The sequence below is a fragment of the Erinaceus europaeus genome, chromosome 4 (assembly GCF_950295315.1).
Source record: "Erinaceus europaeus chromosome 4, mEriEur2.1, whole genome shotgun sequence".
NCBI classification, from domain to species: Eukaryota; Metazoa; Chordata; class Mammalia; order Eulipotyphla; family Erinaceidae; genus Erinaceus; species Erinaceus europaeus.
The window spans coordinates 142,815,238-142,828,229 of NC_080165.1; the positions used below are offsets into that span (position 1 = coordinate 142,815,238).

At 43.0% G+C, this 12,992-nt stretch overlaps 1 protein-coding gene across 1 annotated transcript in view; it reads right to left on the reverse strand.

Annotated features, from left to right (window-relative positions):
* Window positions 1-6,371: 6,371 nt before the first annotated feature.
* The window catches only part of NR2E1 (nuclear receptor subfamily 2 group E member 1), a 29,648-nt gene continuing 23,027 nt past the window's right edge, over window positions 6,372-12,992 (reverse strand). The window contains exon 9 of the mRNA XM_007535468.3: window positions 6,372-7,897. Coding sequence (XP_007535530.1) covers window positions 7,735-7,897 — 163 coding nt within the window. The 3' untranslated portion in view covers window positions 6,372-7,734. The remainder of the gene's footprint in view (window positions 7,898-12,992) is intronic.

The window sequence follows — 12,992 nt, forward strand, 5'->3', positions numbered from 1 at the left end:
TAAATAGGACAGAGAGAAATGGAGAGAGGAGGGGAAGACAGAGGGGGAGAGAAAGACAGACACCTGCAGACCTGCTTCACCGCCTGGGAAGTGACCCCCCTTCAGGTGGGGAGTTGGGGGCTTGAACCAGGATCCTTATGCGGGCTTTTGCCCTTTACTCTTGGTGTGCTTAACCCGCTGTGCTACCACCTGGCTCCCTAGTCCTTGGATTTCTAAACTGGATTAAAATTCCTAAATTGGGCAGGGGTAGATAGCATAATGGTTATGCAAAGAGACTCTCATGCCTGAGGCTCCAAAGTCCCAGGTTTAAACCCCTGCACCACCATAAGCCAGGGCTGAGCAGTGCTCTGGTAAAAAAAAAAAAAAAAAAAAATCTTAAACTATGGAGGGTTAGTGAGATGACTCACCTGGGAAGGCACCTGTTTAACCAGACACACGACCCAGGTTTGAGCTCCCAGCATGCTACATAGAACTCTAACATGCAGGGTGGTCTATCTCTGTCTATCTCTGTCTGTCTCTGTCTCTATCTGTCTCTGTCTCTGTCTTGAAAACTTGCCTTCGAGCAGTGAAGGCTCAGCAACAACAACAAAACTAAAAAAAAACTTGAAAAGAACATGAATTATGAATGAAGTAATTTGTGAGTCTTTATTCAATTTCTCTTTTTCTTTTACTTTTTTTTTTTTTTTAATACTGCTCAATTCTGGTTTATGGTGGTGTGCTGGGGTTAGAATTTGTGACTTTAGAACCTTAGGCATGAAAGTCTCTTTGCATAACCATTATGCTATCTCCTCTATCCTTTATTCAGTGCCTTTAAAAAAATGCTTCATGGGGCCAGGCGGTGGCGCACCTGGATAAGCACTCACATTACAGAGCACAAGGACCCAGGTTCAAGCCCCTGGTCCCCACCTGCTGGGTGAAAGCTTCCCAAGTGGTGAAGCAGGGCTGCAGGTGTCTCTCTGTCTCTCTCCTCACCCCTTCTCAATTTCTCTCCGATAATAAATGAATAAAAATATATGTATTTGGGGCCAGGTGGTGGCACACCTGGTTGAGTGCACATGTTACAGTGCACAAGGACCCGGGTTCAAGCCCCCAGTCCCCACCTGCAGGGGGAAAGCTTTACGAGTGGTGAAGCAGGGCTGCAGAGGTCTGTCTCTCACCCTCTCTATCCCTTCCTTCCCTCTTGATTTCTGACCATCTCTATCCAATAAATAAATAAAGATATTTAAAAAATTAAAAATATTTTTAAAATACACATGTATTTAAAATTTTTTTTTTTATTCATTTGAAAGAGGGAGAGAGACCAGAGCACTGATCAGCTCTGGTTTACGGTGGATTGAATCTGGGACCTGAGGGCCTTAGACATAAAAGTCTCTTTTTGGGGATCGGGTGGTGGCGCAGCGGATTAAGTGCATGTGGTGCAAAGTGCAAGGACCAGCATGAGGATCCCGGTTGGAGCCCCTGGCTCCCCACCTGCAGAGGAGTCACTTCATAGGCGATGAGGCAAGTCTGCAGGTGTCTGTCTTTCTCTCCCCCTCTCTGTCTTCCCCTCCTCTCTCCACTTCTCTCTGTCCTATCCAACAACGAACAACATCAACAATGGCAATAATAATAACTACAACGAGGCTACAACAACAAGGACAACAAAAGGGGGAAAAATGGCCTCCAGGAGTGGTGGATTTGTGGTGCAGGCACCGAGCCCAGCAATAACCCTGGAGGAAAAAAAAGTCTCTTTTTTTAATCTTCTTTATATATATATATATTTATTTATTCCCTTTTGTTACCCTGGTTGTTTTATTGTTGTAGTTATTATTATTGTTGTTATTGATGTAGTCATTGTTAGATAGGACAGAGAGAAATGGAAAGAGGAGGGGAAGACAGGGAGGGGGAGAGAAGGATAGACACCTGCAGACCTGCTTCACCACTTGTGAAGCGACTCCCCTGCAGGTGGGGAGCCAGGGCCTCAAACCTGGATCTTTCCGCAGGTCCTTGTGCTTCGCGCCACGTGCGCTTAACCCTCTGCGCTACCGCCCGACTCCCAGATTTTTTTTTTGAAGATAGATTTATTTATTTGATTGTCCACTTACTGATTACTGATAGAATAAGAAGAGAATCAGAGCGTCACTCTGGCACAAGTGATGCTGGGAATTGATGTGAGCTCATGTTTGAGAATCCGATGTTTTAACTACTGCACCACTTCTAGGCCCCTGCTCACTCCTAAGATTGGTATGGGGGAGTCATCACAGTGATTTTTGAATGTACAGATTCAATGGATGTGTTTCTAACACATGAACTTGGATGTATCCAGACAAATAATTTCTGAAGTCAAAGGCCAGGCTCTCTCTGGTGCTTCTTCCTTGACAAGTGTTTTTCTAAATCTGAGAAAGTCTCTTTTCAAAAAAAAAAAAAAAAAGTATGTATGACAATTAGGGCTCTTCATTTGTGTTGAATTGCATTTAGTCATTCTTTGGTACTATCAAATTGAAGACTGGGAATGGGATCAAGAGCTGATAGTATAAAGGTAGTGCAAAAGACTTTTATGCGGGGAGTCGCTTCACAGGCGGTGAAGCAGGTCTGCAGGTGTCTATCTTTCTCTCTCCTTCTCTGTTTTCCCCTCCTCTCTCCATTTCTCTCTGTGCTATCCAACAACAACGACATCAATAATAACTACAACAATGAAAAATAACAGGGGCAACCAAAGGGAATAAATAATTAAATATTTTTTAAAGAGTCTAGGCAAGCAGTGACATTATTGAAGAACCCAGGCCGTTTCCTACAAAGATCTCAAAATCTCAAAGGAGACAACTACTGGGTTTTAATTAATGAATGAACTAATTTGTACCAGAGCACTCCTCAGCTCTGGCTGAATATGGAGGTGCCATGGACTAAACCTGGGGCTTTGCCATAAAAATCCTTTGCATGACAACTATGCTTTCTCCCTGGGGCCCCACTGAGTTTTTAAATTCTGAACTTTTTGTTTCTTTTTCAAATATCTTTTATTTATATCATTTTTTATTTTTTTATTTTTAATTTTTTATTTAAGAAAGGATTAATGAACAAAACCATAAGGTAGGAGGGGTACAACTCCACACAATTCCCACCACCCAATCTCCTTAACCCATCCCCTCCCCTGATAGCTTTCCCATTCTCTATCCCTCTGGGAGCATGGACCCAGGATCATTGTGGGTTGCAGAAGGTAGAAGGTCTGGCTTCTGTAATTGCTTCCCCGCTGAACATGGGCGTTGACTGGTCTGTCCATGCTCCCAGTCTGCCTCTCTCTTTCCCTAGTAGGGTGGGTCTCTGGGGATTTAAAAATATTTATTTATTTATTCCCTTTTGTTGCCTTTGTTGTTTTATTGTTGTAGTTATTAAAGTTGTTGTTACTGATGTTGTCATTGTTGGATAGGACAGAGAGAAGTGGAGACAGGAGGGAAGACAGAGAGGAGGAGAGAAAAGACACCTGCAGACTTGCTTCACTGCCTGTGAAGTGACTCCCCTGCAGGTGGGAAGTGGGGGGCTTGATGTATATCATTTTAATGAGGGAGGTTAGAGGGGGAGAGAGAGAAAGAGAATGAGAGAGAGACAGAGAGACGAAGACCATAACACTGCTCAGATTTGGCTTATGGTGGTGCTGGGAATTGAGTCTAGGACCTCAGAGCTTCAGACATGAGAGTCTTTTTGCATAACCATTATGCTGTCTCCTTAGGCCAATTCTGGACTTTTTCAAACATTGACAGCCAGGTTTGATTGTTGGGTGTAATGACAGAGATGCCCCAAAGACAATTCCACAGAAAATCATGTGCTGTGGGAAACTTACTCCTTTTAGGGGCTGTTCCTGCGGGGTCAGCCTACTATACCACTGGAGGAAGATGGGTCCTGAAGTGAGTGCAGCCTAGGATGTTCCTAACTGTGACCAGGGACTGTCAGCTCAGACTGACAGGGACTCAGGCTCCTGTGCTAAATATGAATAGATATGGGCCCTGTATCAGGTTGATGGGATAAGCAGTTAATTCCATTTATATATCTTATTCAAGTTTGTGAGCTACTTTCGGCCATAATCTAGCTTTCTAGCCCTATTCTCAACTCTGACACCATCTTCTCAGACAGTATTTTTAGGTCATCTGCATGTTAGCTATAAAGCTTAAGCAAAAATTACTAAACTGGGGTCGGATGGTGGTGCACCTGGTTGAGCGCACATGTTACAACACACAAGGCCCCACAGGCAGGAGGAAAGCTTCACATTTCGTGAAGCAGAGCTGCAGGTGTCTCTCTTTCCCTGTCTCTTCCTACCCTCTTGATTTATGGCTGTCTCTATCCAATAAATAATGATAACTAAAATAAATAAATAAAAATTACTAAAGTCATGGGCCCCTAGGAACATACCTAAAATCGACTTCCTAGCTTCTTTCCACCCTGAAGTCCCTATTCTTATCTGCTTTATTTTTACTTTCTGGTTCCTGTTTATTAAGCCACTTGTCCTGCTTAATATCTCACCATCTTTCAGCCACCAAGTTTCAGATGCTACTATGATTCCATCCTGGCTGCCCTGGGCAGATGTCTTCACCAATGTGTCCCAGCACCTCTCCTCTCCAGAGCCCTGCCCCACTAGGGGAAGATAGAAACAGGCTGGGGTATGGATCCACATGCCATCACCCATGTTCTGTGAAGAAGAAATTACAGAAGCTGGAATACCTTCTGCACCCCATAAAGAATTTTGTTCATGTTCCGGGAGGTGGCACCGTGGATAAAGCATTGGATTCTCAAGCATGAAGTCCTGAGTTCAATCCCTGGCAGCACATGTACCAGAGTGGTGTCTGGTTCTTTCTCTCTCTCCTCCTATACTGTCTTTCTTATAAATAAACATGATTCCTTCATTCCCACAGGAATTTCTATTATTTGTTTGCTTAGAGGTAAAAGAGAGACAGTAAGAAAACAGGACACTACGGCACCACTGTACTTCCCCAGAGTAGGTGTTTCTGTGTGTCAGCTGGGGACTCATACCTGGGTCCTTGTGCTCGGTCAGGTCCACGCCCTGCCGGTAAGACATCGCCAAGCCTCCAGTTGTTTTATTTTATTTCATTTTATTGTATGCACTTACTTTTAAAATATTTATTTATTTATTCAGTTACTTGACAGAAGAGAGAGAAATTGAGAAAGAGTGTATATATATGTGTGTGTATACAGCGAGAGAGAGGAGAGAGAGAGACAGACAGAGATGGAGACAGACACCTACAGAACTGCTTCCCCCTGCAGTTGGGGACTGGGGCTTGAACTGGCGTCCTCACCCATTGTGATATGTGTACTCAATCAGGTGTGCCACTGCCCAGCCCTGGTTTCATTTTATATAAATGTCAAGCAGAAGGTATTCTTTATGCTTTACTTCCCACTTGCCCCACCAGTGTATTTCAGACTGAACTGTGTAGAAACACTGGCTCTAGCTCATTCAGTTTCAGTACTGTGACACTGTCTATACTACAATGCTTCTGGTTTCTGTTGGCAGGATTTTCATCACTGAATTGGAATGACTGTGCTAGAAACATTTCTGTTTTTCTTTTCTTTTCAAGCCCCCTCCCCCTTTTAATTTTTTTTATTGGATAAAGATAGCCAGAAATAGAGAGGGGAGGGGGAGATAGGGAGACAGACAGAAAGACACCTGCAGCCCTGCTTCACCACTTAATGAAGCTTTTCTCCTGCAGGTGTAGACTGGGGACTTGAACCTGGGTCCTTGCATTGTAACGTGTGCGTTCAGCCAGGTGTGCCACCTCTCAGCCCCAGCTTTCTTTTCTTTAAGCTCAGCTGACAGCTCGAGCCAGCCCTGCTGCCTCAGATAACTCCAGAATGTCCTTGAGCTCAGGTTCCTCCACTTCTCACCACTGACTTCCAGCCGCGGGTCCAGTGCTCTGAGGTTTGCTGGGAGCATCAGCTTTTGCTACTGGCCCATCCATAGCTTACTCCCCAGCAGAGTTCTTCACACTTTACGTCTTTAGTCATTAAATAATTTTCAAGTTCCTGGTCAGGACTGAAATGTTGGCAAGAGAGTTAGAAACAGGAGTGAGTGAATGAAGACGCTGTTAATCGACCTCTTTCTTCCTCCCACAGCAATTTTTCTAACAAATGCAATTACATTTGAGAGTGGCAGAGAAAGGAATTGCATGTTTTATTTCTTTATCCATCATTCTACAAATGGGATTCACTGTAAAAAAAAAAAAAAAGGAAATTGCTTTTGTAGTTCAATTCTTCAGGCTGGGGGGTGCTGGGGGGTGCTGGGGGGTGCTGGGGCGTCCTGGGGGGTGCTGGGGGCTTCAGTTTCCATACCAGCAGCTGTTGCCACCTTCAGAACTGGCCAGGGAGGAAGGCTAAGAAATCAGGCCAAGTGCATTTAAATCCAATATATTTTTATTCTTTGTAAATACAATGAGTACAACCTTTTAACTTCACAAATCAGTTAATTCACTTTGTACAAGAAAAGTTTTACTCATCCTAGGATAGTCCAAGTGCTGACGTTTTCCTCAGGGCTAGTACCTAATAAATCAACATGTGAAAAGGACAGCAGCTATTCTTTTTAAATGTTTGTTTCTACATTTCCGTTAAGTATAGATTCATACCAAAGGAGCAGCTTATAGTGTGACACTGTGAGTGTGTGTGTGTGTGTGTTCAAAGCTTTACTAGAAACCATTTTTCTGAAAGGCATTAAGAGTCTCGGGCTGTTAGCAATGGGTCGGTCAGTCAAGAACTTTTTTTTTTTTTTTTTTTTTTTTTAGCATTTCACCCCCTTGAAGTTCCTTCAGACGTCTTGTCTGTATTCATTTCTGTCTGGTGGGACTTGCTGGAAAACTGAGCTTGGGCCCTCACTGCCTTTGGTTTCAGCACTGTGGTAACAGGACAGCAACCTGCCTGACTCACTCATCTCTGTGTTATTTGGTTTTGCTGTTTTGTATTTTGATTCATTCTCTCCTGCATTCTTTTCAGAAAGCTCTTCTATTTTGGAGATGTTATCCAACCTGAATCCTGGTGAGAATCTCCTTTCCACCCACCCATTCCGCTGACAAGGTTGCCTGGCCTATGGGATATATACATACATATAAATGTATATGAAAGGAAAGGAAAGAAGAGAAAAAGAAGAGAAAAAGCAGGTCTCATGGCATAAGCTACCTTTCACTTGTCAACTCAGTTCTGAAGGCCACGTCACAAATGTATTACAACAGAAGGGAAACTGTTGACAGAACCTTTGATTTTAAAACCATTGCTTTTAAAAGAAATTCTCTGACATAGGATAGTTCTGAAGGATGTTGCATGATGTCATACACAGAGCTGTATTTGCTTACCCAACTTTATATGCTAGAAAGGAAAAGCAGACTCTACTGGTGTCCAGCTTCTGGTAGATCAGCCTGATCTTCAGGTAAGAGGCAGAATGGCCAAAAAAAAAAAAAAAGAGGCAGAATATCATTTCTGTGGTGATGACTCCCAACTCAGGCCTCTCCCAGGGCTTATGGGCAGTGAGGTCTCTCAGCTCAGGCTGTTCTGTATCTCCTTTCTTCCTCCCAGACCACCCCACCCTGGTTGAGGCAGCAGATCAAAGCTACTGGAACTGTTTTGTGTCCTTTTTTTTTTTTTTTCCTGAAGGCCACACATTCTCAGCTTTATGCTTCCTGAAGGGATTGTTAGTTGAGGCATGTTCTTCAAGGGTAGGAATTCATCTGGTACTGTCCCATCCTGAAAGGTGGGGACTTGGAGAACTTAGATATCACTGGATTTGTACATGTCTGACAGCAGTCTTGTAATTGGGACGTTGCCAATGGTTTTTTTGAAAAACACTTCTTCTATGGTCGAAGGGCTAATAGATCGTAAAGTTGGCAAAAGCAAGAGGAGTTTTCCAAAGCGACAGGGTTGAGTAGGGTATCTGGAAAATGAGAAGCCGTGAAAAAAAGATCAGGCCCACAAATGATGGAAATGTATAGCTCATACTTGAATACACACCATCTCTAACATAATGTTATTTTTATTTTTTTATTATCTTTATTTATTGGATAGAGACAGCCAAAAATCAAGAGGGTAGGGGGAGGCAGAGAGAGACAGAGACAGAGAGACATCTGCAGATAGATTGCTTCACTCACCACATGCAAAGATTTCCCCCTGCAGGTAGGGACTGGGGGGCTCTGAACCCAGGTCCCTGCACACTGTAACATGTGTGCTCAACCAGGTGTGCCACCACCTGGCCCCTAACATAATGTTTGATTAGAGCTCTTTTAATATATATATATATATATATATATATATATATATATATATATATATATATATATACATATTATCTTTATTTTATTTACTGGATAGAGACAGCCAGAAATGGAGAGGAAAGGTGGTGATAGAGAGGAAGAGAAAGAGAGACACCTGCAGCACTGTTTCACCACTTGCAAAGCTTTTCCCCTGCAGGTGGGGATTGGGGGCTCAAACCTGGGTCCTTGTGCACTGTAACATGTGTGTTCAACCAGGTGTGCCACCACCTGGCCTCTGATTAGAGCTCTTTAAGAATATACTATTCCAACTAGAGAATTCTAGACAAGCACTCTGCTCCCTGTTTTGCAGGAAGAAAGCCCAGACTAGGAGAACATAAACAAGGCTGCCTAAATCTCCTTGTGACTATCTGTGTCTACATTAAATTTTGTTTGAAAAACAATTTAAGTGGCTAGAGAAACAGTTCAACTGGTAAAGCGTTGGATTTGCATGACCTAAGTTCCTGCTTTAATCCCAGGCACCACATACACCACCAGAGTGATGCTCTGGTTCTCTCTCCTCTCTCTCCCTCCTTCCTATTCCCTTTCTCTCACATATATGTAATTAATAAAATCCGTAAAAAAAGAAAAGTGAAAATAACTTTAAGGAGCATGGTTTAGATAAAATAACAATAAATTTAAGGTCGCCAGTATAAAAACAACCATGGTGTTAGTCATAAAGGTAGTGGTATCACTCTTGTTTTCTGATTTGAAAGGTCCTTTCACAAAATTATTTCCCTCCAGTAAAAATGAATTCCAAAAAAAAAAAGGATTCTTTTTCTAAGCAATTCTACAAATTACGATTCAGGCATGATACTTAGTCACTCTCAGGAATAATTCTGTCCTTATTACACTGCAAATTAAGGACTAAGCTCTACTGGGTAGCAATACCACCCAACTTTCATGTCAATGAAATTGAGATATAATTAAAGATGTGAGAAATTGCTTAACAATCTCTCCTTTGGATGTCCAACATACATCTGTGCTCAGACGGGCAAGGGTAATTTTCTGCTCTATTGAGATGCCTACCAGCTGTCTTTCCTTGCAGCCCTGGTGCCGCTTCAGTCAGTAGCTTGGAATCAGGTATCAGTACCCTCCACAAGGTAGGTTCCCTCACCAAAACGAGTCACCTACAGCCTGAGCAGAGCTCACATGCATCTTTGTCCAAGCCAGGCACAACCCAGGGCCACTGGTGCTAGATACCAACAGTGATCAAGATTCCTTCATGGGAATCAGGTGCTAGACTCCGAATTTAACTACCTACCCTGAAAATAGAGTCCAATAGTGAACATTTACATGCATCTCTTAGTGTTGGACACGTGGGAGACCCTCTCTTCAGTCTGATATTAAGGACCTCTGAGAATCTCACTGGGTTCTTTCACTGCTCAGCTTCAATACCACCATGAACAGTGACCGGGGGCCCCCCCCAGATGTGTGTTAATGTGGTATGGAAGCAGTGGAACATCTTTACATTTTAAAAACACCTGTATTGGAGTAGAGCACAAAGTGAAAACCCTGGGTGGAGGGCGAGGGTGAGGGTGGATGTTCCGCTTCATAGGGTGGGGGTGGGGGAGGGGGAATGGGATGGGACACAGTCTTTTGGTGGTGGGAATGGTGTTTATGTACACTCCTATTAATTTGTAGTCATATAAATCACTAATTAATATGAGGGGAAAATTTGATTGAATGTCTCAAACTTTTTAAAGCACAGACTGAACGTTTTTAATACATAGGCTGAGTCTTTGATATGTTGACTCTCTTAAAAGCTTAGACCAGGGAGAACAGAAGCAACTGGTGGCACAGCTATATACAAATAATGTCAATGATGTTGTGTATTATACAGCAAATTCTAACAAGGGGATATTTCAAAGTTAACTCAATTGCCAAATAATGTGATTATAGCAATAACTATTGTCTTTTTAAACCCTAAGATAGCAGGAACCTTCTGCTTCCTCTATAGAGCCTATATTTCCCCAGTCCTGGAATCTCTAGGGTGGGGCTCACTCTCCTGCATGCTTCTCTCAATTCATACCAAATGATATTGCATCCGCTGACCCCAACCTAATCAACGCAATGAGTACCACCTCAGCATGCTTCACTTCAGACTGTGTCCAGAGATGTCAGGCATGGAATGTCAACCCTTCACCCTCATTACTCAGGTGAGACCTTTCCTTTAATAGGATTCTCTAATCCCATTTAAGGAAGTTCACTTCCTAATAAAGTCCCAATAACTAGATATAGACCAGGTCCCATGAGATAGAGCATATGTTCACATGTATCCATAAGTTAGGGCAAAATATATACCTGAAAGCAAAAGTACACAATAGTCTACAGTGAGTCAGTATAAAGTTCATAATGAAATAGTGTCTACTTAGACTTAGATACCCTCCTCACCTACTTCCTATTACAATTCTCTCACTCACTCCAAAGCTACCCTTAGCAAAGCAAGGACTGCAAAAGCTGAATAAGGGCAAGAGACTGGCAGACTTTAATGATGACTCTTTAATCACTATCAGGCCACCCCATTAGCTGGGGCCCTAATCAGGGAGTCCTGAGATTCCCAAACAGACATGATGGGCCTAGACCTCAAATAAATCCCTTTCTCCATTGTTACCAGTCATTTCTATCAGAAACAACACAATAGGCCCCTTGGTGGGCCCCCCATGGGACCTTGCCTTCAGCTTGGATCAATAATGGTAGAGAATGTTCCATCCTCCAAAGGGAGGATGGACAACATACTCTATCCTATACCTGAGGAAGATGGGTTGATATTGGGGCAGCTTGGAATGTTCCTACTCACGACCACAGAATGTGAGCTCAGATCTACAGGGATGCAGAGGTCACACAGGCTCCTAAGCTGAATATGGGCCTCAGATCACATCAAATCAATGGGGTTTACAGTCAACAATATTTATACCCCTTTCCCAAAATAGGGAGCTACTCTCTTCCTGATCCAGCTTCCTGGTCCTTTTTCCAGCCATGACATCTTCTCCCCAGAAAATAACTTGGATCCACCTGTATATCAGATTTTAGGCTCAGGGGAAAAAAGAAAAAGAAAAAAAACTAGTATAGCCACAGGCCCTTTGGGATATAACTAAAATATGCCTACTAGCTATCTACACAATGGAGACCCCCCCCAACTCTTCACCTGCACTATTCTAGCATTTAGGTCCATGATTGGTCAACAATTTGTTTGGCTTTGTACGTTAACTCTCTTTTTAGCCATCAGGTTCCAGATGCTAGCATGATGCTGACCAGACTTCCCTGGACAGACAACCCTACCAATGTGTCCTAGAGCTCTGAAACCCCAGAACCCTGCCCCACTGGGGAAAGAGAGGGGCAGGCTGGGAGTATGGATCGACCTGTCAACACGCATGTTTAGCAGGGAAGCAATTACAGAAGCCAGACCTTCAACCTTCTGCATCCCACAATGACCTTGGGTCCATACTCCCAGAGGGATAAAGAATAAGAAAGCTATCAGGGGATGGGATGGGATATAGAGATGGGTGGGAATTGTATGGAGTTATACCCCTCTTATGCTATGGTTTAGTCAATGGTCAGTGTTTCCTTTTTATAAATAAAAAATTTTAAAAAGAAAAAAAAAACACCTATAGTGGTCTGGGAGGTGGTGTAGTAGATAAAGCACTGGACTCTCAAGCATGAGGTCCTGAGTTCAATCCCCAGCAGCATATGTACCAGAGTGATGTCTGGTTCTCTCTCTGTCTCCTCCTATCTTTCTCATGAATAAATAAATATATTCTTCAAAAATAAATAAGTAGGTAACACCTATAAAGAAAACCCACCTAAACCCCATCATTTGGTCTTCTTGCTGAAAATATCTCCTTTCAGTGCTCTGGAAAATAATTCCAAGGTCTACATTTGTCTTTCACTTTGGTTTTTACTCTCTTCAGCAGTTGCTTTCCTTCCAGGGACCCAACAGAGGAAAGGAGATCCCCCAGTGGGTGGAGGCCATGGATGCCTGCACAAGCCTCTTCATGTCTCTAGCACCTACCCACTGTGCTAGCAGGTTCCCATGGCGGGAAATAATCACTGTCAGGGAATCTTGGAGAAGCCAGATAAGTGACTCTTATTTTCTGTAGATAGACTAGCCATTCCCCTACTTATTTCATTCTTTATTAGGGAGGGACTGCTTAGTCAGTCAATAGGAAAACTGTCAATTATAGGTGTAGTAGCTATATTAACTGAAAATGGTAACAAGATGTGTGTACGTGTTAGAGACAGAAACAGAGAGACTGACTGTTCAAAGTGACTGTTTTCATTGTCACGGAAACAGAGACAAACACAGACAGAAAGCTAACAGCACTGAAGCTTTCTCCAGTAGACTGGGGGTAAAAATTGAACCTGGGAGTCGGGTGGTAGTGCAGCGGGTTAAGCACACGTGGCACAAAGTGCAAGGACTGGCAAAAGGATCTGGGTTCAAGCCCCCAGCTCCCCACCTGCAAGGGAGTTGCTTCACAAGCAGTGAAGCAGGTCTGCAGGTGTCTATCTTTCTCTCCTCCTCTCTGTCTTCCCTTCCTCTCTCCATTTCTCTCTGTACTATCCAACAATTATGACATCAACAACTACAACAATAAAACAAGGGCAACAAAAAGGGAATAAATTAAATAAGTAAATATTTTTTTAAAAAAAAACGAACCTGACTCACACAGTTGCAAAGCAAGCACACTATCTTGGTGAGCTATTTTTCCTGTTCTCAAAATG